This window comes from Megascapheus bottae, chromosome 17 (assembly GCF_031878675.1).
Source record: "Megascapheus bottae isolate mThoBot1 chromosome 17, mThoBot2.hap1, whole genome shotgun sequence".
Taxonomy (NCBI): domain Eukaryota; kingdom Metazoa; phylum Chordata; class Mammalia; order Rodentia; family Geomyidae; genus Megascapheus; species Megascapheus bottae.
In genome coordinates, this window is record NC_143525.1 from 26458726 (window position 1) to 26482129 (window position 23404).

The 23404-nt window shown below is 46.0% G+C and overlaps 1 protein-coding gene across 1 annotated transcript in view; it reads right to left on the reverse strand.

The window, feature by feature from the left end:
* Window positions 1–23404, reverse strand: part of Rap1gap2 (RAP1 GTPase activating protein 2) — a 129482-nt gene that overhangs the window by 92601 nt on the left and 13477 nt on the right. The window contains exon 2 of the mRNA XM_090350397.1: window positions 346–430. Coding sequence (XP_090206523.1) covers window positions 346–430 — 85 coding nt within the window. The remainder of the gene's footprint in view (window positions 1–345; window positions 431–23404) is intronic.

Genomic DNA, 23404 nt, shown 5'->3' on the forward strand with positions numbered 1-23404 from the left:
AACAAAAACCAGCATCAAAAACAAACAAAAGGATGCTCAGCTACACTGTCCTCCCCATTTCCCCTAGTCTAGGCCCCTTGTTCCTAACCCACACATTCCACAAGGCCTCTTGCTAACTACAAGCATCCAGCCAACCCATCTCAACAACCCAAGTCTATCTCCTGACTGCCCCTGGCATAACACTCCTGAGTCTGAGTCTCAGCCACACTTTCCCCCCTTACTGGTGACGTTAGTTAGACACTGGCTCCAGAGGCATCCAGCCTTCCACAGCCTCCACTAGGACAGGAGCAGCAGGGCCTGGAGCCCTTCCCCACATGCCCTCCCTCCTGTTTCTGAGCCTCTTACCTTCATGGTGGGGGGAGCAGTGAGTGGAGGGGACAGCGGCCGGTCTGGAAGGGTTACCTCTGAGCTGTTGGCCAGCTCCTGCTTCCTGTGAAAAGATCAAAGAACACAGAGTGATCAGCCAGGGCCTTTCAAGACCCTTCCAGTGGCCAGGGGACAGTTGAACATGCAGATGGATGGATAGATAGATAGATAGATAGATGGATAGATGGATGGAATAGAATACTACATTTCTTTACTGAGATGTTAACATCTATAATAGTGATGGTGCAAATATGGGCCTGAGAATGTGTTAGAAATACAAATGTTCGGGGCTGGGAGTTTGGCCTAGTGGTAGAGTGCTTGCCTAACTGCATAAAGACCTGGGTTCAATTTCTCAGTACTACATACATAGAAAAAAGCCAGAAGTGGTGTTGTGGCTCAAGTGGTAGAGTTCTAGCCTTGAGAAAGCTCAAGAACAGTGCTCAGGCCCTGAGCCCAAGCCCAAGACTGGCAAAAAAAATTACAAATTCTCCAGTATGCACCAGAATGTGGGGATAATGCCCAAAAATGTGTTTTCTGTTATTGTTTTTGTTTAAAGGATTTGGGTTTTTGTGTTGGTACTAGAGCTTGAACTCAGGACTTGGGCATTGCCCTTTAGTTTTTTCACTCAAAGGGATACTTTAGTACTGGAGCCATACCTCCACTTCTAACTCTTTGCTGATTAAATGGAACCTCACAGACTTTTTGCCTGGGCTAGCTTTGAACTGTCATCCTTAGATCTCAGCTAGGATTTCAAGCGTGAGCCACTGATACCTGAGAGAATCTGTTTCAACCAAGCTATTCCAAAGATACTGAGGTACCCAAAAGTTTCAAAACACCAGTATAAGAGACACAAGACTGAGATCTCAAGGGGACAGGGGATCATTGTCCACACAGGTACACACACATGCACACACCGAGGCTCTGCCAGAGAACTGACCTTGGGAGGACAGGGCTGTCTGCTGTGAAAGCTGCGGGTAAAACTTATTTTAGTTCATGGAGACTTAGACCAGAGAGAGAGGCAGCTAAACAGAAATGTGTCACCATGGTAACATAATTGCGACAAGTCACACACTCCTCCCTTCCCATCTGGCCCTCGCTGGTGACCAGGGAGAACTTGTTTGCTGTCCCATCACCAGGCAGGCTGTTCAGGGTGGGAAAAGCTTTTGGAGCAGGTTGCGCAATAGGGCCAGCTGGATTGCCCAGGGAATCCCCAGGCAAGGGACTCTGCCATCCTGGCTTTAGCTGGGGAAGGCAAGGAGAACAGTACTCAGCCACAAAGACTAAGCTGAGCCATCAAAAGCCCTTGGCTTCCCAGGGGCCCCAAGAGAGCCAGTCTGACCCTGTCCCATGTCAAATGGCCGAAGAATACCCCCCACTACCACCTGCTAGAGAATCTTTCTGCACCTGGTTTTATCCCACACCCTGCCAGTGGGGACGACTACACCATCCTGGGCCTTCATCATGAAGGAAGCCCTATTCCAGCTTGCCAGAGGGCCCAGTCCTGGCCTCAGGGCCCAGGCACCATCCCAATCTGGCATCTCTACGCCTGCATACCAGGCCAGTCTAATACCTCCTGAGGAACCAGGCTGGGCAAAGGGCCATGCTACTTGGCACAGCAACTTGACTGCCCTTACAGAAATCCTTCACTGTCCTCCAAAGCCAGACTAGGAGGCTGGTGAACATCTGGCTTGGCACAAGAACCACATGACTCCCTTAACCTCAGCCCTGACTACCCACCCCCTCTGCTCCTCCCCTGTTGTCCTTTCTAGACCTTGTGAGATGACCTACAGTAGCTGAGGGAGAGGGGCTGCTCCTCCTTCCTCCTTCCTAGTGCAGACTAACTGATGGAGAGAAAGCAAGAGAGCAAGCAAGAAAGAGAGAGGGAGGGAGAGGGAGAAGGAGGGAGGGAGGGAGGGAGGGAGGGAGGGAGAAGGAGACTGAGGAATGCATCAGCTCTGTCTATCTCTCAGGCTGTCCTCTGTATGTGACTTCCAGTATGACTACTGTGGGGACTAGCCTGCTACTCTGCCCTCACCAAACTATGATGAGCTAACCCAGCACAGGCTCTGCGCACCCCACCCACAACACCTGGCCCTCTCCCAAGCGGCCACTGTCCCTCACCTTCCCATGAGCCTTTTCCCTGAAGGCCAGGAGCAGGGAAGCAAGCAAGGAAGGAAGAACAAAAACCGGGAGCACTGTCTCTCCTGGTTCCCTAAGGTGAAGAAAAAGGCTGCTTACTCTGTGGGCTCCTGCCAACTCCAGCGCTGTGTCCAGAACTCCAGAAATAGGGTAGGCATAGTTTCTGCCTTCAAAGATACCAGAGGCCAGGTGCAAGTGGCTCACACCTGTAATCCTAGCTACTCAAAAGGCTAAGGTCTATCTGAGGGTCAAGGGAATCAACTAGGGAAGAAAAGTTCTGTGAAATTCTTAGCTCCCATTTGCTAGCAAAAAGCCAGAAATATGGCTCAAGTGGTGGAGTGCCAGCCTTGAATGAAATAGCCGAGTGACAGCAGGAGACTCTGAGATCAAGTCCCAGTACCCTCTCTGTACTCTCTCTGTACTCTCTCTGTTCTCTCTCTCTCTCTCTCTCTCTCTCTCTCTCTCTCTCTCTCTCTCTCTCTCTCTCTCTCTTTTCTCTCTCTCTCTCACACACATACACACACTTAATCACAAATTAGAATCCACCTTATCTGGTGATATAAACAGTTCAAGTGGCTCCTGTGAAGAGGGCATTGTATCATCACACTCTTGGCTGCCTTCTATAGATTGAACTGTGTCCTCAAAAAAAAATTGCACACACATCCCTCAAAATAGATATGCTGTTCTTCTAACTCACAAAAACTGCAAATGGGGCTTTATTTGGAAACAGGATTTTTTTTCCAGATAGAGTCCAGTTAAGAAGAGGCCATGAGATAATAAGCCCTTCACACTCCATGACCAACAAGCATCCTTAGAAGACAAGGTGCCCGTGTGAAGACAGAGATGCATGGAAAATGGCAGATAACAATGCAGGCAGAGGTTAGGGTGACGTGCTGCAGGCCGAGCAATGCCTAAGAATGCTGACCACCACCACAAGCTACAGTAGACACAGAAGATTACTTCCCCAAATCCTGCAGAGAGAAATGGGGCTCAGCTGCCATCTTATTGAGCTTCTGGGCTTCAGAATATAGACAATAAATACCCACTCCTTTAAGACACATAGTTCTGTTTGTTCATTGTGCCAGTAATGGGGCGGCCTGGATGTTGTCCCATCAACTAAAATCACAGCTCTACTTACAGCTTTTTGCTGGTCAATTGTAGTTAAGAGTCTTATGGACTTTTCTACCTAGACTGGCTTCAAACACTGATCCTCAGACCTCAGCCTTCTGAGAAGCTAAGATTACAGTGTGAGCCACCAGCACCAGACCCAGCCCTAGAAAGCAGTATAGAGCCCAAGTCCCCAATTCTAGCCTTGGCTGTGGCTAAAGGAACAAAAGCAAGGTGAAATTTCTGCTAATGCCTCCCCACTTCTGATCTGACCAGTTATGTTCAACCTTGACCTGCCCTAGCCCTTATGACAATGACATGTTCATGTGAGCCACCCCTGCCTCCAGAAAGACAGGCCAAACCCAGCCACCAGCTGGTGCAGAGATAAGATAAGAATGGGGCTGCAGAGTCCAGTACAATTCCAGCCCTTTCTCTCCCCACTCAGGCAAACATCACGCAGGACTACGTGAAGCGATATCATTATATTGAGGGATGACCTTAAATCTGCTATCATCTGTTGTAAGTAAAAGGTAAATCATTAGCAGAGGTGACAACTTTCTTGGGGACAGCAATCATGCCATGTGCCATGTTCCTTAAATGGACAATTTCCCCCTAAGGACATAAAGGGGGGAGGACCCAAAAGTGGAGGTGTTGGTGATACCAAGAGACTGGAAAGGAATGGAGGCAAAAGGGAAGGAGAAAGATTATACACTCTGCTGAAAAAGAAGGCTGTGGAGGCAGCTAGATGGGATCCAAAGACACTGTCCACTCAATCTCCCTGCCACTCCAAAACCACATGGCACTGAAGTTCCTATCTCAGAAAGGAAAGCAACAGAGGGGAGGGTTCAGGGTGGTGAGAAAACACAGCAGCTGGCTTTAGCCAAATACAATCTCAGCAGGAAAGGGTCAAGAAGCCTGGGGTAGGAGTTGTGTCACTCAGGCAGAGCTGGGAAGGTCCCTACAACAGCATGCAGGGTCCTCACTCCTACCCTCACCCAGACCCCTGAAGTCTCTACAACAGAGTACTTTGTCTCACACATTGCTGTGGGGAATGTCCTGGCCTAGGGAGTAAGAGAAACCTGGGTTGAAGGGTGGTTCCACTTGCTATTCTGCAAAGTGTCTCACATCTCTAGGTCTGTTTCTTGTGCTGTTTCTTGTGTGCAATGAGGGGAGTAACACTATGCTGAGGAAGTTAAAGGAGCAGCTGTAGGACAAAACACGGAGTCCTACGTGAATGCAGATGATGAGGATAGTCGTGGTGACCTAGCCTCTAACTGGAGACAAAGAAGCAAAGGTCCAGGACTATTTTAAATGGCTTGGGGAAAGCACTGGTGGCTCATGTCTAGCTAGTCAGAAGGCTGAGATCTGAGGATCGTGATTGGAAGCCAACTGGTCAGGAAAGTCCATGAGGTTATTTTTTTCTTTTTTTTTTTTTTGCCAGTCTTGGAGCTTGAACTCAAGGCCTGAACACTATCCTTAGGCTTTCTCAAGGTTACCACTCTACCATTTGAGCCACTGCACCACTTCCAGCTTTTTCTATGTATGTGGTACTGAGGAATCGAACCCAGGTCTTCGTGCATGCTTGGCAAGCACTCTACCACTAGGCCAAACTCCCAGTCCCAAGTCCATGAGATTCTTATCTCCAATTAACTACCAAAAACCTGAATATGAGGGTGTGGCTCAAGTGTTAGAGTATCAGCCTCGAGTGGAGAAAGCTATGGAACAGAACCCTGGTTCAAGCTCCAATACCAGTACACACACACACACACACACACACACATACACACACACACACACGAATATGTGAATATATATAGTCTTTGAAAACATTTCTGGCATCTCAGTTAAGTACCAGTCTTAGCCCTGAGGATCTACTCTCAGGGTCATAATCACTGGTTAATAATCAACAGCAGGAAAAATACCCACCAAGCAGCAGATGGTTCTGAGGCCAGATGCAAGGCCTCCCTTGGGCAGAGAGTTCTAGCAAAGTCCTTCAAACTCTCCCTCCTATCTTTCCTATGATCCAGAGTCCCCAGTTCCTTCCATCCCCACAACACAGCTACACTTTCTCTTGTTTTCCAAATGGCCAAACCAGAAGAATACAGACAGCAAGACAATGTGAGGAGCTTCTCAGTAAAAGCAAAGGAAAGAAATGAGAAATGATACACAGCAGCAAAAAGGTGGCAATGACTCAAATGTCAATCAGCCAATGGCTGAATGTATAAACAAAATGTGGTTTTTCCAAACCATGGAATATTGTTCAGCCATAAAAAGTAAAGAAGTTTGGCTGGGAGTTTGACCTAGTGCTAGAGTGCTTGCCTAGTATGCATGAAGACCCAGGTTCCATTCCTCGGTACCACATACATAGGGGGGAAAAAAAAAGCTGGAAGTGGTGCTGTGGCTCAAGTGGTAGAACACTAACCTTGAGAAAAGTCTGAGGACAGTGCTCAGGCCCTGAGTTCAAGTCCCACGACTGGCAAAAAAAAGTAAAAAAGTTCATCAGGCACCAGTGGTTCGTGCCTGTAATCTTAACTACTCAGGAGGCTGAAATCTGAAGATCATGGTTTGAAGCCAGCCTCAACAAGAGTCTGTGAGACTCTCATCTCCAATTAACCACCAAAAAGCCAAAAGTAGAGCTGGGGTACCAGAGCTAAGAGAAAGCACCCTGAGTTCAAGCCCAGTACCAGCTTTAAAATTTAAAAGAAGGAATAAAGTCCTGATATAACATGAATGAGTCTTGAAAACATGCCAGAAGAAACCAGTCACCAAGGGCTGCCTACACTCCCACTTGTATGAGAAAAATCCAGATCAGACAATTCAGAGACAGGAAGCAGATTTGTGGGTTCTGGGGGCCTGAGGAGGGAGGTCAGAAGGAACATCTCCTAATGGCTACAGAGTTTCTTTATGAGGATATATATGGAACTGGATTATGATGATAGGTGCCCAATTTTGTGAATACATTACAGTCTACTGAATCACATACACTTTCAACTTATGACTTTTATGATATGTGAATTATCTCTCAATATTTGATAAAGGAACAAGCCAAAGGAGACTGGATGGACTCCATTTCTGTCAATCTCACTGCCTCATTTCCTCTCTGACTGCCTTTTAGTGCCCCTAGGTCCCCGAGCAGTGAGCGTGCTCAGGTCTGAGACAGTGCTGGTGACAGCTCACGACGGTGACTGGGGCTTCTTTTCTACCCTCACATGCTGACAGCTACATTTTTCTGTCTCACATATGATACTCTTAGGAACCCCTAGCACAACCATTTATTGAGATACTCAAAATTCTAATATTCCACATTTCCCATCCTATATAAACAATCAAGCTGGAAATAAATGGTCTACAAAATAAAACGAAATCAAAGGTTTACAGAGAACTCATCACAAGAAACAATCAACAGAAGAAAAAGTGGTGAATTAGAAATCAGGATTCCATCCCACCAGCTCACACCCTGATGAGCCAGGCATCTGCTTTCTCCTCTACACAATAGACACGCCGACTTGTGCCCTGTACAGGACTCAGAAAGCGATGCTCACCTCCTCAGCAAGACTCATGCCTTAGTTCTCACAGTGTCGAGGAATTGATGGCCTCTGAGAAGGACAAGGCTGTGTAGAAGCTGAGGGTTTACGCTCAGAAAGATACACCTAGTTATCTACAGAGACCCCAAGTCAAAGCTAGGCCCCAGTCAGTGGCTAACACTTCACGAGCTGAGGTCTGAGGTTCAATTCAAAGCCAGGAGGGACAGAAAAGACTATGAGAAGGCCCTGAGTTGATGCCCTAAAATAAGCACGCGTGCACACACACACACACACACACACACACACACACACACATACCCCAGAGTGACCCCTGGTCTACAGCAGTACCATGACACAGTTTAAGAATCATTAGAGACCATCCACCCAGGACAGGCAGGATGGGGCCTCAAGGGAGGCAAACAGGTAGTATGTTCATGGCTCCAGAGCACTGATATTAGTGTCCACTAGGTCTGGACCTGAATTCCAGCATCCCCACTGACCAGCGGTCAGCGGTCAGCTGTCTGCATCTCTGCTTCCTCCTCCGTGAAAACTCTAAGACTCCCTTCCCTGTTATTCTTGAATAAGGTGTTTTGAACAAAGCTGTTGAGAATGACACAGTGCCTGGTGTACTGAGCAGAAACACAACACACAGTTGCCACTGCTAGCATGGTTGGTGACTGTTGTTGCTCCAAGATTAGAGTTCAAACCAACTAGACAAAGTAGGTCTGATGGAGGAAGCACCAAGGCAGAACATCAGTCAGGAGGCAGGGGTAGATGAGGGTCAGGGATGGCTACGAATCTGGGTAGCTTGGATGCCTTGCATCTTAACTCTGAGGCAGGGAGGCAGGACCTGAGTGCCCTGCTGCCAGGCAGAGGAAGGTCAGAGGTCTTGAGCCTGTGAACCTGAGCTTAATTCCAAATTATTCGGGGAGCATGCACAGGTGACAGACTTACCAAAACGGGAAAGGAGAAGAAGGGTACAAGCCCAGTAGAAGTGGCGCTGAGAGAAAGCAGGGGGCCCAGGACTCAGGAATGAGGGGCTCTGGAAGGTAGAGTGTTGGGTCTCCGGGTCTCCCGGGGGAGCCCCTTGGGAAGACACAGATATTGCTCATCTGGTGGCTCCTGGTAGGGTCGAATTAACCCCACCCCTGCATGCTACAGCTTCAAAGGACACCCTGAGCCAGTGGCTCATCCTCTACTCAGGAAGCTGAGATCCGAAGATCTCAGTTCAAAGCCAGCCCAGCCAGGAAAGTCTGTGAGCCTCTTATCTACAACTAACCACCAAAAAGTTGGAAGTGGAGCTATGGTTCAAGTGATAGAGAGCTAGCCCTGAGTGAAAAAGCTAAAGGATAGTGCCCAGGCTCTGAGTTCAAACCTCCCAAAAGCAACTTTTAAAGCTGACCACAGCTTTAGTTTCACACATGAATAGGTGGTAACTCCAGGGGTTTGGAGTAGGCCTGAGATTGCCATTAGAAAATGTGAGGAGGGGCATACCCCTGGGATCTCCTCTCCCAGATTCCTGTGCCCTGTGCCCCTGAGGAGTCTGAGGAATGACACTAGCCAGTGCACTGGCATGACCTCTGAGCTTGAGTTCCCGGAGGCCGGGGTGGGCTGTGTCTCAGCATAGGTGGCATTTTGCCTATATTCTTCATAATCATCTGAGGATCCAGACAAAAGTAAAATGCACAAACCATCCTCCTGATACCACCCACCCACACAAAGGTCACTAATTGGAGTAGAGTTCAGAGACACAGGATAAAGTGCATGGGACAGCTGTCCCTTTAGGAAGACTGGCTAAGGGATCCCAAAGGAGACAGCTGCTCTGGGCCCAGAGGAAAAGGCCAGTATTTACTGGAAGAGAAATTAGAAAGACAAGAAGCACAGAGAAGAGGCTGCAGGGGGAGTGAGTGGTGCTGTGGTCAGGGGACCATCACTGATGCAAAGGAAGCAGGCCTCTGAACCCCATCAAATAGTCCCAAAGGCGGCCTATGCCCCAGGTCCAGTTTGAAGTAACCAATGCATCCAATGCCTAGTATTTATTGATGACTCACCAGGCCCCCTTAATGAAAATATTATTGGCCCTATCTCTGTGTGTGTGTGTGTGTGTGTGTGTGTGTGTGTGTGTGTGTGTGTGTGTGTGTGTGTGTGAATTGAGGTTTGAACTGCTGGCATGCAGCTTGCTAGGCAAGTATTCTACCACTTGACCCTCAGATCCACTTGTGGCTTTTTGGTGGTTAACTGGAGATAAATGTCTCACAGACTTTCCTGCCCAAGGCAGCTAGCTTCAAACCACAATCCTCAGATTTCATCTCCTGAGTAGCATGAAGAGCCAACCAGCACCTACTTTCCAGCCCTTCTTTTCACTGGCTCTTTTCAAGGTAAGTTCTCCATTTATGTCTGGGCTAGCCTGGACTGTGACCCTCCTCACATCTCTGAGGGGTGAGCAGTGAGCGTCATCTCACCCAGCCACGGTGTTTCCCCCATGGATGAGATAACAGGCACACACCATTATACCCAGCCACTCACTGAGATGGAGTCTGGCAAACTTCTCTTTCCTGGGCTAGACTTGAACTACAATCTTCTATCTTTACCTCCTAAGGAGCTAGGGTTACAGGCTTTAGCAACTATGCCAGGCATGTAAAGAAACGGAGGGTCAGAGAAGTTAAGTAACTTGTCCATAATCACATGCTGAAGAGTCCAAGAGCAAAGCACGGAACCAGAGGCTACGCTACACCCTGACGAGGAAGACAAGGAGACAGCTTGAGAAAGACTTCCCCAAGTGGAGGACATACAACTGTGCTGATACCCGGGGTGTTTGGGGAGATTAGCATGGTAAACATCACTGATGGATTTTTTACAGTGACTTATTTGAGGTAGGCCATGCTTCTCAAACTTCTTGACAGGTTGTGTTCTAGAACAAGTAAAAGAGATCCAAATAAAGGAAAACTCTCCAAAACTGACATGGGTACTAACAAACATGAGAGGAATGCTGAAAAGGTCTGAGGATGGCCAAGTGAGAAAGTGGGCTAAGCAATCTGAGCTCTGCCTGAGGGCAGGGGATCCTGAGGGCTTTGACTCAGAGTGATCCTCAACAGCATAAAGGGAAAGGAAAGGCCCAGAAGACCAGAGGCAGAGGGAGGAGCATGACAGTAGGGTCTCCCCTGTGTTTATGACTGCAGAAGTGGGAGCCAAAGGTCAGATTCCTAAGACACATAAGGGACAAAATTAAGAAAGCTTAGCACTGAGGGGGAAGGAAGATGTGAGCCGAACACCCCAAAAGGCTCAGGTTTGAAAAAATGAAAGACTGATGTTTCAATCCTGATACATACCACTGAGAAGTGGGTTTACAAAAGGCAGGTCATGAGACGTTCATTTTGGACACAGGGTAAGTCAAAGCCTTACTTTGGACACCCAAATGGGGAGGGGAAAAAAGGAACTAAACCCTAGTGAAAGAGACAGGCGCGAGTAGCTCACATCTGTCAACCTAGGTACTCAGGAGATCTGAGGATCGTGATTCGAAGCCAGCTCAGGAAGGAAAGCACAATTAATCAGAAAAACAAAAAGCTGGAAGTGGAGCTGTGGCTCAAGTAGTAGAGGCCAGCTTTAGTGAGAGGCCCTGAGTTCAAGTCCTGGTGCTGGTATCAAAAAAAAAAAAGGAGGAGGAAGAAGGGGGGAAGGAGAGGAGGGAGGGAGGGATGGAGGGAGGGAAGGTAGGAGGACAGGGCAAGTGCCAAGCAAAAGGCAGCATACAAGTAACTAGCTTCTTAAGAGGCTCCATCACTCAGTGCTGGAGGACATGCTGCTCCACGCCCTGCTGTGCCCTGCAGCCGACACCTTGCTCTGCACTGTTTGCAAACTGCCAACTGTGCAGCTTTGCTCCCGCTCCTGCTTGGTGCTGGGCACAGCCTGGCTTCTGCTGAGAGAGAGTTCCATCATGGTCAGAGCAGAGGCAGGCAGCTCTCAAGGTCACAGCCAGGCTTAGCGGCAAACACAAAAGCCCAGAGTCACCAAGAATACCGGCATTCTCCAGCTTGTTGGCATTTCCTAACCTGGATGATGAGGGTGTGAGTGTTCCTTCTTCCCATGTATATGACATTTATCATGATAAAACATCAATTTTTAAGTAGTGCTAAGTATGTTCTTTCACTTCCTTTAGGAAATATAGATTCTTGAAGCCTGTTCAGACTCGGATATGAATATATCACATTGATCCCATGCATTAATTTTACTTCCTCTGAAGCCCCAGAGAATAAGCCTCAGAGAAAAAGTTGCAACTGGCAGAGGGAATGTATTAGAAGAGGAAAATCTAGCCTATGGGAGATTGTAAGTGCTTGAAAGATGGGTAGCAGATGGAGGATGGCATCAGGATGCAGAAACAGAGGCCGCTACAACCTGGAGCTCCCCAGGAAGACTCCAGGTCCTATATCTCTGATGGAGGACCAAAGGCTGGGGGGAGGAGATAAGTGCTTGAGACACTAAGCCTTTGGATCCCCACATTATTTCCATGCCAGTCAAGTAATACCCCAAAACCCCCACCATTATGAAAAATTGAACACTCTTTCAGAACAAGAAAATAAATGACATCTAGGTTCCTCCCACAGAAAGGACAAGCGGCTATTGACTATACTGACCATCGACTGACCCGCCGTCAGCAAGGCAGGCAGTCCACACAGAGCTCAGCCCAACCCACTCCCTCGTGCCTGCCTCACTCTTGGATACAGAGCAATCCAAGGCTGGTCAGACATTTGAGGAAGCCTTAGGCGCAACAAATGCCAAAATAAATAAGAACCCAAAGGAAACAATGAAAAGAAAGCATGCAAAAAGTAAAACTCACTATAAATCAATATTCTCAGAGACATAAAACAGTATTTTGAATCCATGACACCAGAAGACAATGTTTAAAAAAAAAAAAATAGAATGGTCAGACTACCTGAAAGAGATCTTAGGAATTAGAAATACTATTGGGAGCCTGAGAATGTAGCTCAATGGTAGAGCACTAGTTTCCTGGCATGTATGAGGCCCTCAGTTCCATTCCTGAGAATCAACGTTAGTTAATTATTGGAAGAATAAGGAAGTCACCCCAAAATATAATTAAAAGACCTACAGCTTAGTATCAGTGGCCCATAGCTATAATACTAACTCCTCAGGATGCTGAGATCTGAGGATCAATGTTCAAAGCCAGCCTGAACAGGCAAATGTGAGACATCTTTACCTCTAATTAATCAGTATATAAAGTAAAGTTCATGGTTGGGAGTTTGGCCTAGTGGTAAGCACAAAGACCCGGGTCCGATTCCTCAGTACCACCTATATAGAAAAGCCAAAGTGGTGCTGTGGCTCCAGTGGTAGAGCTCTAGCCTTGAGGAAACCCCAAGGACAGTGCTTAGGCCCCAGGACTAGGAAAAAAAAAAAAAAAAGTAAAGTTCATCTACCACTGAAGTGGTAGAGGGCTAGCCTTAAACAAAAAAGCCAAACAAGAATGTGAGGCCCTTTGCCAGGCATGGTGGCTCACACCTGCAATCCTAGCTACTTAGGAGCCTAAGAACTAAGGATCAAGGTTCAAAGCCAGCCTGGGCACAAAAGGACCGGAGACTCTTATCTCCAATTATCCTCTAGAAAAAGGGGAAGAGGGGTTGTGGCTCAAGGGGTAGGGTGGTAGCCTTGAGCTGAAGAGCTCAGGGACAGTGCCCAGTTCAAGCTCCATGACCCCCCCCCCAAAAATGTGAGGCCCTAAATTTGAGGCTGACTACTGGCACACACACACACACAAAAGTAAATTAAATAAACCATAGAAAAGGATGGAAACATCTGACCAATAAAAGCTTCAGAGTCAGGTGCTCATTGCTCATACCTATAATCCTAGCTAGCCAGGAGGCTGAGAGCTGAGGATCGTGTTTCAAAGCCAGACTGGGAAGGAAAGGCTGCAAGGGTCTTATCTCCAATTAACCAGAAGTAGTACTATGGCTCAAAGTGGTAGAGTGATTGCATTGAGCAAAAGAGCTCAAGGACAGCACACAGTCCCTGAGTTCAAGCCCCATGACCAACAAAATATAAATTAAAAACATTTTTCTAAATCTTCAGAAAGTGGTAGAGGAGAAGTAGGATAGTAGCTGGCATCCAACCTCAGCCTCCAGATAAGAGATAATCTTTATTTCTCAATACTAACATCTACCATCACTTGGCCCAGTGACTTTGTTTTGACTGACAAAATAGGGCAGAAAAAAAAAAATGACTTAACTTCCATGGCTGAGTCATACGAACTCTCTCAGCTTCCACCCAATCTCTAGGAACATTTACTCTAGGAAAAGAAGCCAGCGAGTATAAAGTCTGACTGAGATTGCCAGGCTGTGGCTCCATGTGAAGGGACTACATAGGACACATGTGCCAGCCACCCTAGTCCCTCAATGAGAAAAATTCATCTTGGGTACTCAGGCCCAGCCGATGCCACTAGAAGAACCTAGAAACTGAGCCAGAGTCAAGGCTCCTGACATAGGATCCCAGGTAAGCATCCCAGCCACCTGGATTAGCCAAGATAATCTCCTGGACAGACAGGATAAAAGCAGACAAGCTTCCACCTTCAACACGCCTCAACTGATTTAGTAACCCACAGAAGTTGACAAAATAATAAAAAGTGGTTGATTCGTCAAGTACCTAGCACCATGCAAGACACACAAGCCACACCAAACGGTCTCAGGAAATTTCAGAACATGGGCATCAGGGACCAGGAGTTTGGCCTAGTGGTAAGAGTGCTTGCCTAACATGCATGAAGACCCGGGTTCAATTCCTCAATACCACATACATAGGAAAAAAAAAAAGCCAGAAATAGTGCTGGGGCTCAAGTGGTAGAGCTTTAGTCTTAAAAAAGCCCAAGAACAGAGCTCAGGCCCTGAGTTCAAGCACCAGGACTGGCAAAAAAAAAAAAAAAAAAAAAAAAAAAAGAACATGAGCATCAATGAAACCTCCTCAGTGACTCCAGAGAACAAATATAAACACACACCATAGTCACAGGAATGTAAATCTGCAAATCAACATATTTTCCAAGACCAACTCTAGAATCTAATGAGAAATGATGCAATAACCCTTCAAATTATTGATTTGATACCATCAGGCAAACTACCAACCAAATGTGAAAGGAGAACATTCTGAAATATAAAAGAACTCAAAACAATGTTGAACCTCTTATACCTTTTCTGAGAGGCCACTGTTAAAAAGCAACTGTCCTCAGTCACTAGTGGCTCATGCCTGTAAATCCTAGCTACTCAGAAGGCTAAGATCTAAGAATCATGGTTTGAAACAGGATGGGAAAGTCACGAAACTCTTACCTTCAATTAGCCAGAAAAAGTGTTGCTCTGACCCAAGTGATAGAGCACGAGCCTTGAGATTTTTACTTAGGCCTTAAGTTCAAGCCATAGGACTGGTATCAAAAAAAAAAAAAAAAAAAAAAGCAACCACTAAAGGATGGAAGGGATAGAAGATTCTAGAAGTGAAGTCTCTCGGTGGAAATAGATGGTAATAGGTACAAGTGGGGCTTTGGAGAAGGGGGAAATATTGCAGGAATTTAACAGAAAAAAAATGTAAATGATAAACAAGAAAAAAGATAGGTACATAGAAAACCGGGCTACCTTAGAAACCTGGAAACATGAATTAATCATTAACTCCAAGAAGAATGGGGGGGAAAGCTATACAAGAAAGGAAAACGTTACTATAGCACATTTGGTGACTCGATACAAGCAACATTTACACAGTTATCATAACTAATTATTGACTATTGCATTGAATCAAAAATGAAAAACGAAAGAAAAAGAAAAAAAGAGATACTGCATATGAAGGGGCCTCCTGTCATTAATGAATTCCTGGTAAATTCTCCCCTCACAATGCCCTCACAGGACTATGTGAAACCACCTTGCTAAGAAAGCATTCAACAGTCTAGAAGTACGAGGAGTCACCCTGCCTCGGTGCTGCTGGACCTCTCAACTAAGCCATCATGCCACTTTCAGACTCTGTCCATCAACTCTTCTCTGAGTACGTAATTACTCAGTGACATACCAGACTAGAGGTTTTCATCATTGGTTCAAGCTAAATAATAGTCCAGGTGTAGACAGACCAAAGCATTCCAAAATAAACGTGTCTGATCTCGTCACGTGATAGCTATTTCCTACTGTGGCTCACGCCTGTAATCCTAGCTACTCCAGCAGGCTAAGATCTGAGGATCATGATTCAAAGCCAGACCAGCCAGGAAACTATGAAACTCATATTTCCAGTGAACCACCAAAAAGCTGGGAGTGGAGCCATGGCTCAAGTGGTAGAAGGTTAGCTAGCCTTGAGAGAAAAAAAGCTAAGGGATAGCACTTAGGCCCTGAGTTCAAGCTTCAGTAGCACCACCAATAAATTTAAAAGATACTTTTAGCTGTTTCCCAGCACTGAGACACAGGAAGTGGCCCATCATCATTGTCATTCTTGTCTTTTTTTTTTTTTTTTTTTTTTGCCTATAACCTGAACATCACTGGAAGATGAGCTGGGTTCTAGCTTTGGCCAAGCAGCCAAACACAGCTGAGTGGGTGCCCAGGAAGCAGGCCTGCCATCTCATAACCAACACACACCATGCTAATGGAAGCCCAGTGAAGTTAAATGATCCAGCAACGGTAAACTTCTGCCTCCTCCCTCTGCAGGCTACCAAGCATGGAAATATGGGAGACTGTGAGAGGCTTGGAGCATCCTGGAAGTGAGGATGACCCCTATTACCTCGTAGTAGACATAGGGCAGGCTGCAGCATCCACAGATAAGCACAATCTCCAGGTGATGGACAGAAAGCAACTCCTTGAACCCACGGGAACAGAAGCCCCTACCCCGCCCTTCAGCTGGTCTCTCTTGGGCATCTGGACCACTGACTGACCCCAGAACAGTGCCTGGCGCCGAGTAAACTGGAAAAATAAATAAGCAAGTGGAAAGCTTCACAGTCCTGAGAGTTAAGAGGGATCCGTTGAGTCTTGCCTTTACCACGATTGGTCTATTTACTATTTCTTCCTTGGCAGACCTCTGCTTCACGTCCTCCTGTGGATTCCAGAGGACAGGATGCCATTGCAACCTTACTTCACACTACCAAAACTCTGGACATACCTTATTTCGCTGGATCTTTTCCGCAACCCTACAGGGCAGGTACATGATTATTCTTCCATTTTATAGAAGAAACTGAGGCTCCGGGAAAAAAAAAAAAAGTAAAATGACTTATAGAAGTTCTCAGAGCAAGAAAGTGGCAGAGCTGGGATTCTGAGGGAACCTAAAGATTGAGTTCTGGAAGCTTCCCTCCACCCTGTTCTTCTAAGACACAAGGTCTCAGCAAAATACTTATCATTCTATTTCAGATTTTTTACATTGTTACTGTAAATACTGGTATTTATTTATTCTCTGCGAAGACAAGATTTTTCAGAGACATGAAATGAAGTCATCTTGGGGGTGTGGAGTGCCCCCCGACATGTGCCTTGTGCTTTTCTGAGGCAATATGTCAAACCAGAGCACCAGGCCCCAGAAAGCAGACCTGGCACCTGCCACCGGGAATCAGGGCTGAGAAAAGGCCTTGCCTGCTGAACCATTTCCAGCTGCCCTGGCTACTCAAGTGACAGGATGATGCATCAACATCAATAACGCTGAAAGGGTCTGCCATGAACTCGGCGTTGGTTTCCCGGGGGCGGGGGGTGGGGAGGAGGAATGTAATCAGCTTCTACAGGCTGCTAGAACTACAGAGAAGAGTCCCTTCCCAGGGCCTCTGTCTTCCCCAATCCCTTGCTGCCTCTTGCTAGTTTTCTCTCTGGGTCAGAGGATGTGCAGGGCAAAGAGAAAGGGCTACCCCACTCACCCATCTGGGTCAGAGTTTGGGGGGCCCCAGCTACCCTGAAGTCTATACCAATTTTTCTGTGGCCAGCAAGAACAGGGCTAACTAATGCCCACAGCTCAAAAGCCAGCTCACAACATCTTTATCCTGCTCAAAGCTGCAGATGGAACAGATAAATGAGATTTTTTAAGTGTCTGTTTTACAGACTTATGCTAGAGAAGGGAGAAAAGAAATAGAAAACTACATCAGAAGACAGAAATAGAGAGAGGAGAGAGAATTTAGATTGAAAAAAAGGAGGAAAGACAAGAATTTTGGATGAAAGACGCTTCACTCCCCACCAGAGCCAAAATCCATCTGCTAAAATGCTGCCCAGCTGAAGGACGCGTGGTGAGGGGGGCAGGGAGGTCCTAATAAGAACCACACAGAGAGTTGGGCCAGGTCCTTGTGGCTCCTTTTGGACAGAGAATAAAGGAAATCCCAGTACTCCCCAAAAGTTCCCTCCACAAGACAGCACCCCATAGCATCCCCATTCAACCTGCAGACCAGAAGTGTTGCACCAGCCTTGGGGGCTTAGAAATGACTTCCCTGCCTCTCAGAGCTATCAGATCAGGCACCCTGCCCCTTAAGGCTATGGGACCACTCAAGAGGCCATTCTCTTCAGCTCCTAGAACCAGCCACATGGTCTCCCTGGGTATTGAGGACCTTGAAATAAAGGCAAGATGGAGACACGGGGTGTACTCAGCCTGTACAGAATGTATAAGGGCCTGTGTTGATCCAGAGAGATGTGGGGAGAGGGAAGGAGGGAGGGGAAGAGGGAGAGTGAGAGAACGCCTTACAACCTTCTTCTATACCCTCCCTCGACCATAACCTACCCCTGCCCAAGGTAACCCTGCAGTCTGCTCAAACGATGTGCTGCTCAAGACCTTGTTTCACCTAGGTATCCAAGACACCACAGACACTGTTGATGCAGGCGTACACAATGCTAACTACTCAGGGACAGGATGGGAACAGGTCCTGCTGGAGATCTTCCTCATCCAAGGCCTCCAGGACACCATGAAGTCATCGTGATCACCCCTCATCTACTCTGACCCACAGCCCACTATCCCTCACTTGGATGAGGATATCCATTCCAGGCACTTTTCCAATCCCTTCTCCAGGAAGGAAAATACAGCGATCGTTCTAACATGGCCATCATTGCAAACACAGCAAGAAAACCAGAAAGTAGCAAATGTTGGCAGGATGGTGGAGGAACTGGACTACGGAAATGTAAAAGGATGCAGTCTCTTTGGAGAGCAGTTTGGCGACTCCTCACAGTTAAACACAGAGTCAGCACGTGACCCACCTATTCCATGCCTAAAAAGAGTTTAAAAAATAAAAAAAAAAGAACAACAACAACAAAAAAAAAAAAACAGGTGCTCAAACAAACGTGGATCACAATAGGCAAAAGGAGGAAACACTCCAAATGTCCATAGCTGGCTGAAGAAATAAACAGAACATGCTGTGGCCACACATACAATGGGACGCTATCCAGGCTTGGAGAGGAATGAAGAAAGTGCAAAGCTACACCATGCCACGTGTGAACCTGGACAGCGCCGCTGTCCTCAGGGAAAGAAGCCAGACACAAGAGATCTCACAGTATATGATCCTGTTTATTATGAAATACTCAGAAGCAGTAATCCACAGAGATGGAAAGAAGCCAGGGCAGGAGAGAGGAAGCACGAGGCATGCCCGCTCATGGGTAGAGCTTTTGTCTGAAGCAACAAAAAGTTCTGTAACGGTGATTGCTAACCAATGTCATGATATATACCTGATGCCATTAATTGTGCACTTTCAAATGGTTAAAAGTTAAGTGCATTTTAGCAGAGAAAAAAATAAAAGGTGAACTCTTACCAGGCATGATGGCATGTACCTGTCATCCCAGAACTGGGAAGCCGAGGCAGGAGAATCAAGAATTTCAAAGCCAACAGGGGACTCAAGAAAGTAAGCCCTCCTCCCTAGAGAAGGAAGTTAATAGAATAGAAAATATATTTAACAAAATCCCAGCAGAGGACTTCCCATTTAAATAACCAAAAGGATAGGGCCAGCTATACAAGAAGCTTTTAGAACCCCAACCAGACCAGACCAGAACAGGATATCCCACCACCATATTATAATTCACAAAGGATCAATAGAGACCAAGGAAAGGATACTTAAAGCGGCCATGAAGAAATCAATCACCTGCAAAATCAAACCAATCAGAATAACTACAGATTTCTCAGTAGAGACCAATGAAATCAAGGAGAACCTGGAATGAGGTATGCTGCACCCTAAAGACAAACAACTATCAACCAAGCTAAGTTCTCTTCAAATAAAAACCTTCCACAGCAAGGAAAAATTGCAACAAGATATCTCCATCAACTAGCATTACAGAAAACACTCAAAGATGTTCTTCACATTGAAAAAATAAATGGGAAAATAAATTTAAAAAAAATTAAGCCCTCCTCCCCCAAACTAATAAAGCCAATCAATAAATTGTCAAAGGAACTCAGAAGAAGGAAGAATGGCAAACATATGAGGAAATGTTCAACATCCCTGGCCACAAAGGAAATGCAAATTAAAACAACAAATTCTGGGAAGATATGGGGGAAAAGGAAACCCTACTGCACTGTTGGTGAGAATGTAAACTAGTACAACTCCTCTGGAAGGCAGTTTGGAGGTTCCTCAAAAGTAAAGCTAAACCTAGGGCTTCCCTGTGACCCAGCCATACCACTCTTGGGCATCTACCCAAATCATTACAAGTCAGGACGCAGTAAAGATTTATACAGTCACTGCTGCACTGTTCACAATAGCCAAGTTATGGAAACATCCCAGATGCCCAACAACAGATAAGTGGATCAATAAAATGTGGTATATACACACAATGGAATTTTATTCTTCCATTAGAAAGAATAAGATTATATCATTTGCAGGGAAATGGATGGACCTAGAATGAATCATGTTGTTAGGTGAGCCAAGCTCAGAGACATAACTGGTGCATGTTTTCTCTCATGTGTGGAGCTAGATCTAAAATAGGAGAAGAACCCAAAGGCATAACCCCTCTGGACATTTAAAATACTATTTATCAAAACAAATTCCAGGGGTGGAAGAATAAAATTCCAGGAAATGGAAACGTGGGTTTGGCGGTGGTGGTGGTGGTGGTGGTAGTGCTGTTTTTGTTTTTGCTTTTGGATTTTTTTGTGTTTTGTTTTTGTCTTTTTAGGGGAAGCAAAGGGGGTGCAGAAATGGAGGGAGGAAAGATAAACAAATACAGTTCGTTATGGTACTTAATATATGTTATGTGGAAAATGAACTGTGCACTTAAGAGGCAGGGACAGGAGGAGGAAACAGGGAGAGCAAAGGAAGGTGTGACATTGCCCAAAAAGAAATGTACTTGACTTATAAAATGGTAACCCCCTTCTCTATGATACCTTAATAATAACAATGAAGTTGTGTTTTTAAAAATTCAAAGCCAGCCTGGGCTACACAGGCAGGTTCAAAAGATCAAAAAAAAAATGTGGATTTTACCATCCACCTTCCAACACTTTCCTCCACACTTTGGCTCAAATGCCATTCTTTGACGGCCTTCAAGTCCCATCCCCGGAGCCCTCCCTCTGCTGCTGGAGACTGGGCATCCCTGGCTGGGTGGCCGCTGGTGCCAGAACTCATGGCCTCCTCTCCTCCAGAGTGGACGGCTTTGGACTTGGCAAGGGTTCTGCTCCCTCTTCCTTGGTTCTGGTCGTAGCTCTCCCTTCTCCCTTCTGTTACTCTTTTCCCTTCCTCTTTCCAGATCATTCTTTGGTAGATAACACTGAAGTCTTTCTCAAACTAATAGTGTAAGACAGGTCCTGTGAAGATAAGGAATTACAAACCTGTCTTTCACAAGCTTCTGCTTTGTCCCTGCAGGGCTACAGATGAGAAAAGCAGGCGCATGTAATACCCTAGAAAAAGGCAGGCCCACTTTCCCCACCTTGTAGGAGCGATGTTGGAATTTTTCCCCAACATTCCACTTATTCTTCCCTTTGAGTCTAGAGTGAGGTCCTCAAGAGTCCCCATTTAAATGTGATGGTCCAAGTTAGCCAGGAGGAAGAGCCCATAACTTCTCCTAAAGTGGGGGAAACTAAATACTCTCCCCCCAAAGACCCAGCTCCATCTAACACTCCATGTCATCCCTCAAAGATAGAAATTTCAGTATCTACAAGCTGCAAGTGAGTTCACTGATTCTTCCCTCACCCACCTGATCCCCACCCTCTCTCTCCAGGCAGGCCAGGAAGTCTCCACCTTCCTGTCACAGCATCCTGAGCAGCTGGGATTACAGGGGCTTACCTCCACATCTGGTCTGCTGATTTTTAAATAGGTAATGAGCTTGTGTAATTCAAAATCCAGAAGCTTTTTTCTTATTTTTCATGTGTGTGCATGTGCACCTGTCAATACTGGGACGGACATAAACTCAGGGCATGGGTACTGTCCCTTAGCTTTCTTGCTCAAAGCTAGAACTCTACCACTTGAACTGTGTTTCTACTCCCCACTTTTTGGTGGTTAGATAGAAATAAGAGTCTTACAAACTCTCTTGCTTGGACTAGCTTTGAACCTTGATCCTCAGAGCTCAGCCTCTTGAGTAGTTAGGATTACTGGTATGAGTCACAAGGGCCCAGCTTTATTTTGTCTTATTCTTTACATCAGTCTGTCCAGCTCCCACTTGGCCCACTAAATGATTTTCACATGTACTTTATACAAATACAGCCATCCCTCCCTGGGGGGGATGGGGTGACCTGGGTTAGGGAAGAGACCATTACAGGACTTCATCATCATCACCCCACCCCCACCCCCACTTCTGCAGACACCAAAACCTGGGTATGCCCTAGCATTTTTTTGTTTTGGGGTTTTTTTGCCAGTATTGGGGCTTGAACTCAGGGCCTGGGCATTGTCCTTGGCTTTCTCAAGGCTAGAGCTCTACTACTTGAACCATAGCACCACTTCTGGCTTTTTCTATGTATGTAGTACTAAGGAATTGAGCCTGGATATTCATGCATGCTAGGCAAGCACTCTGCTACTAGGCCAAACTCCCAGCCCTGCCCAAGCATTTTATATAAAATGTTGCACTATTTGCATATAATCTACACACAACTCTGTTCCTATGATGTCTAGATTGAATATCAATGCTGTGTAAATCATTAACATTACACCATGTTATTTAGGAAAAGGTAAAAAGAAAAGAATCTGTTCAATATACACGCAATTTTTTAGAATATTTTAAATTCAAGGCTGGTTAAATTCACCAATGCAGAACCTGTGGACACAGAAAACTGACTATACACCAACACAAACATGGAGTTCTATTTTCCTTTTATGTTTTGGTGGTACTGGGATCTGGGCTCAGGTAGGCACTTTACCATTTGGACCATGCCACCAGCCCTATTCACTTAAAGTTATTTTGCTTTGTTACTACCCCATGCCCTACTATTTGTTAAGATAACATCTCCCAAACTTGTGTGGGCTAGCCTTGAACCACAATCTTCCTGATCTTTACCTTCTAAGTAGCTAGGAATACAACCTTGAGCCATGGCTGCCACCTCTACTTCCCACTTGTTTCACACAGAGGGTAGTACACTGCGCTATTCCATTCTGCACATCACTTTCACTACTTGCAATATCTCTGAAGTGATTTTCTCTCTGTACACGACAGCTTTTGCCACTCATTTTGGAGTCAAGCTTCAGTCGGTGGCCTTTATATGGAATAGTTAAGGCAACCAAGCTCCTTCTGGATAGCCTTTTGGCTCTTTCCAAGGCGAAATAAACTTCACTGAATGACCTGGCACTACTGCATCTCAATTCGACATGCATGCAAACAGGTATACCTGTAAGACTGCCAAACTGTCATAGTGATGCTGTTGTCATCTGGTGCATGAGGGGTTTGCATGTAATCAGTGAGACAGAGAAGCTGGAAACAATGCCAAAGCAACTTTTGTATGTGGTTTGGGGTTTGGGTCTCCCCAATTCATTTTGGCTCCTTCTTCAGATGGTCAAACTCCCCACTTCAAGGAGTTTATCCCTTTTCCCACAGAAAGGACTCTTATCTATCACCATACCCATATTCTGGCCATAGGGATGAGCTCCTCACCACAAGCTGAGCAGTCACCATCACACCCCCACCCCCCAGACTCAGGGATTGTCTGAGAGATGGACGTATGACCCAAGCCAATCAGAACCTTTTTCTTGGAATTTAACTGCAGCTGTAGGAAAGTAGCTCTTTTTCCTCTTTGGAAAAAAAGCCCACAGTGGTCTACAACTTTAGACTCATATCATGAGAACAGATGACCCAAGAAAATGAAGGGGGGAAGGGAGATTTAATCCTTTCCACATACCGGTCATATCTGCCAATAAATGTCTCTTTTGTTTGGATAATTCAAGTTTGGGTTTTTGGTTT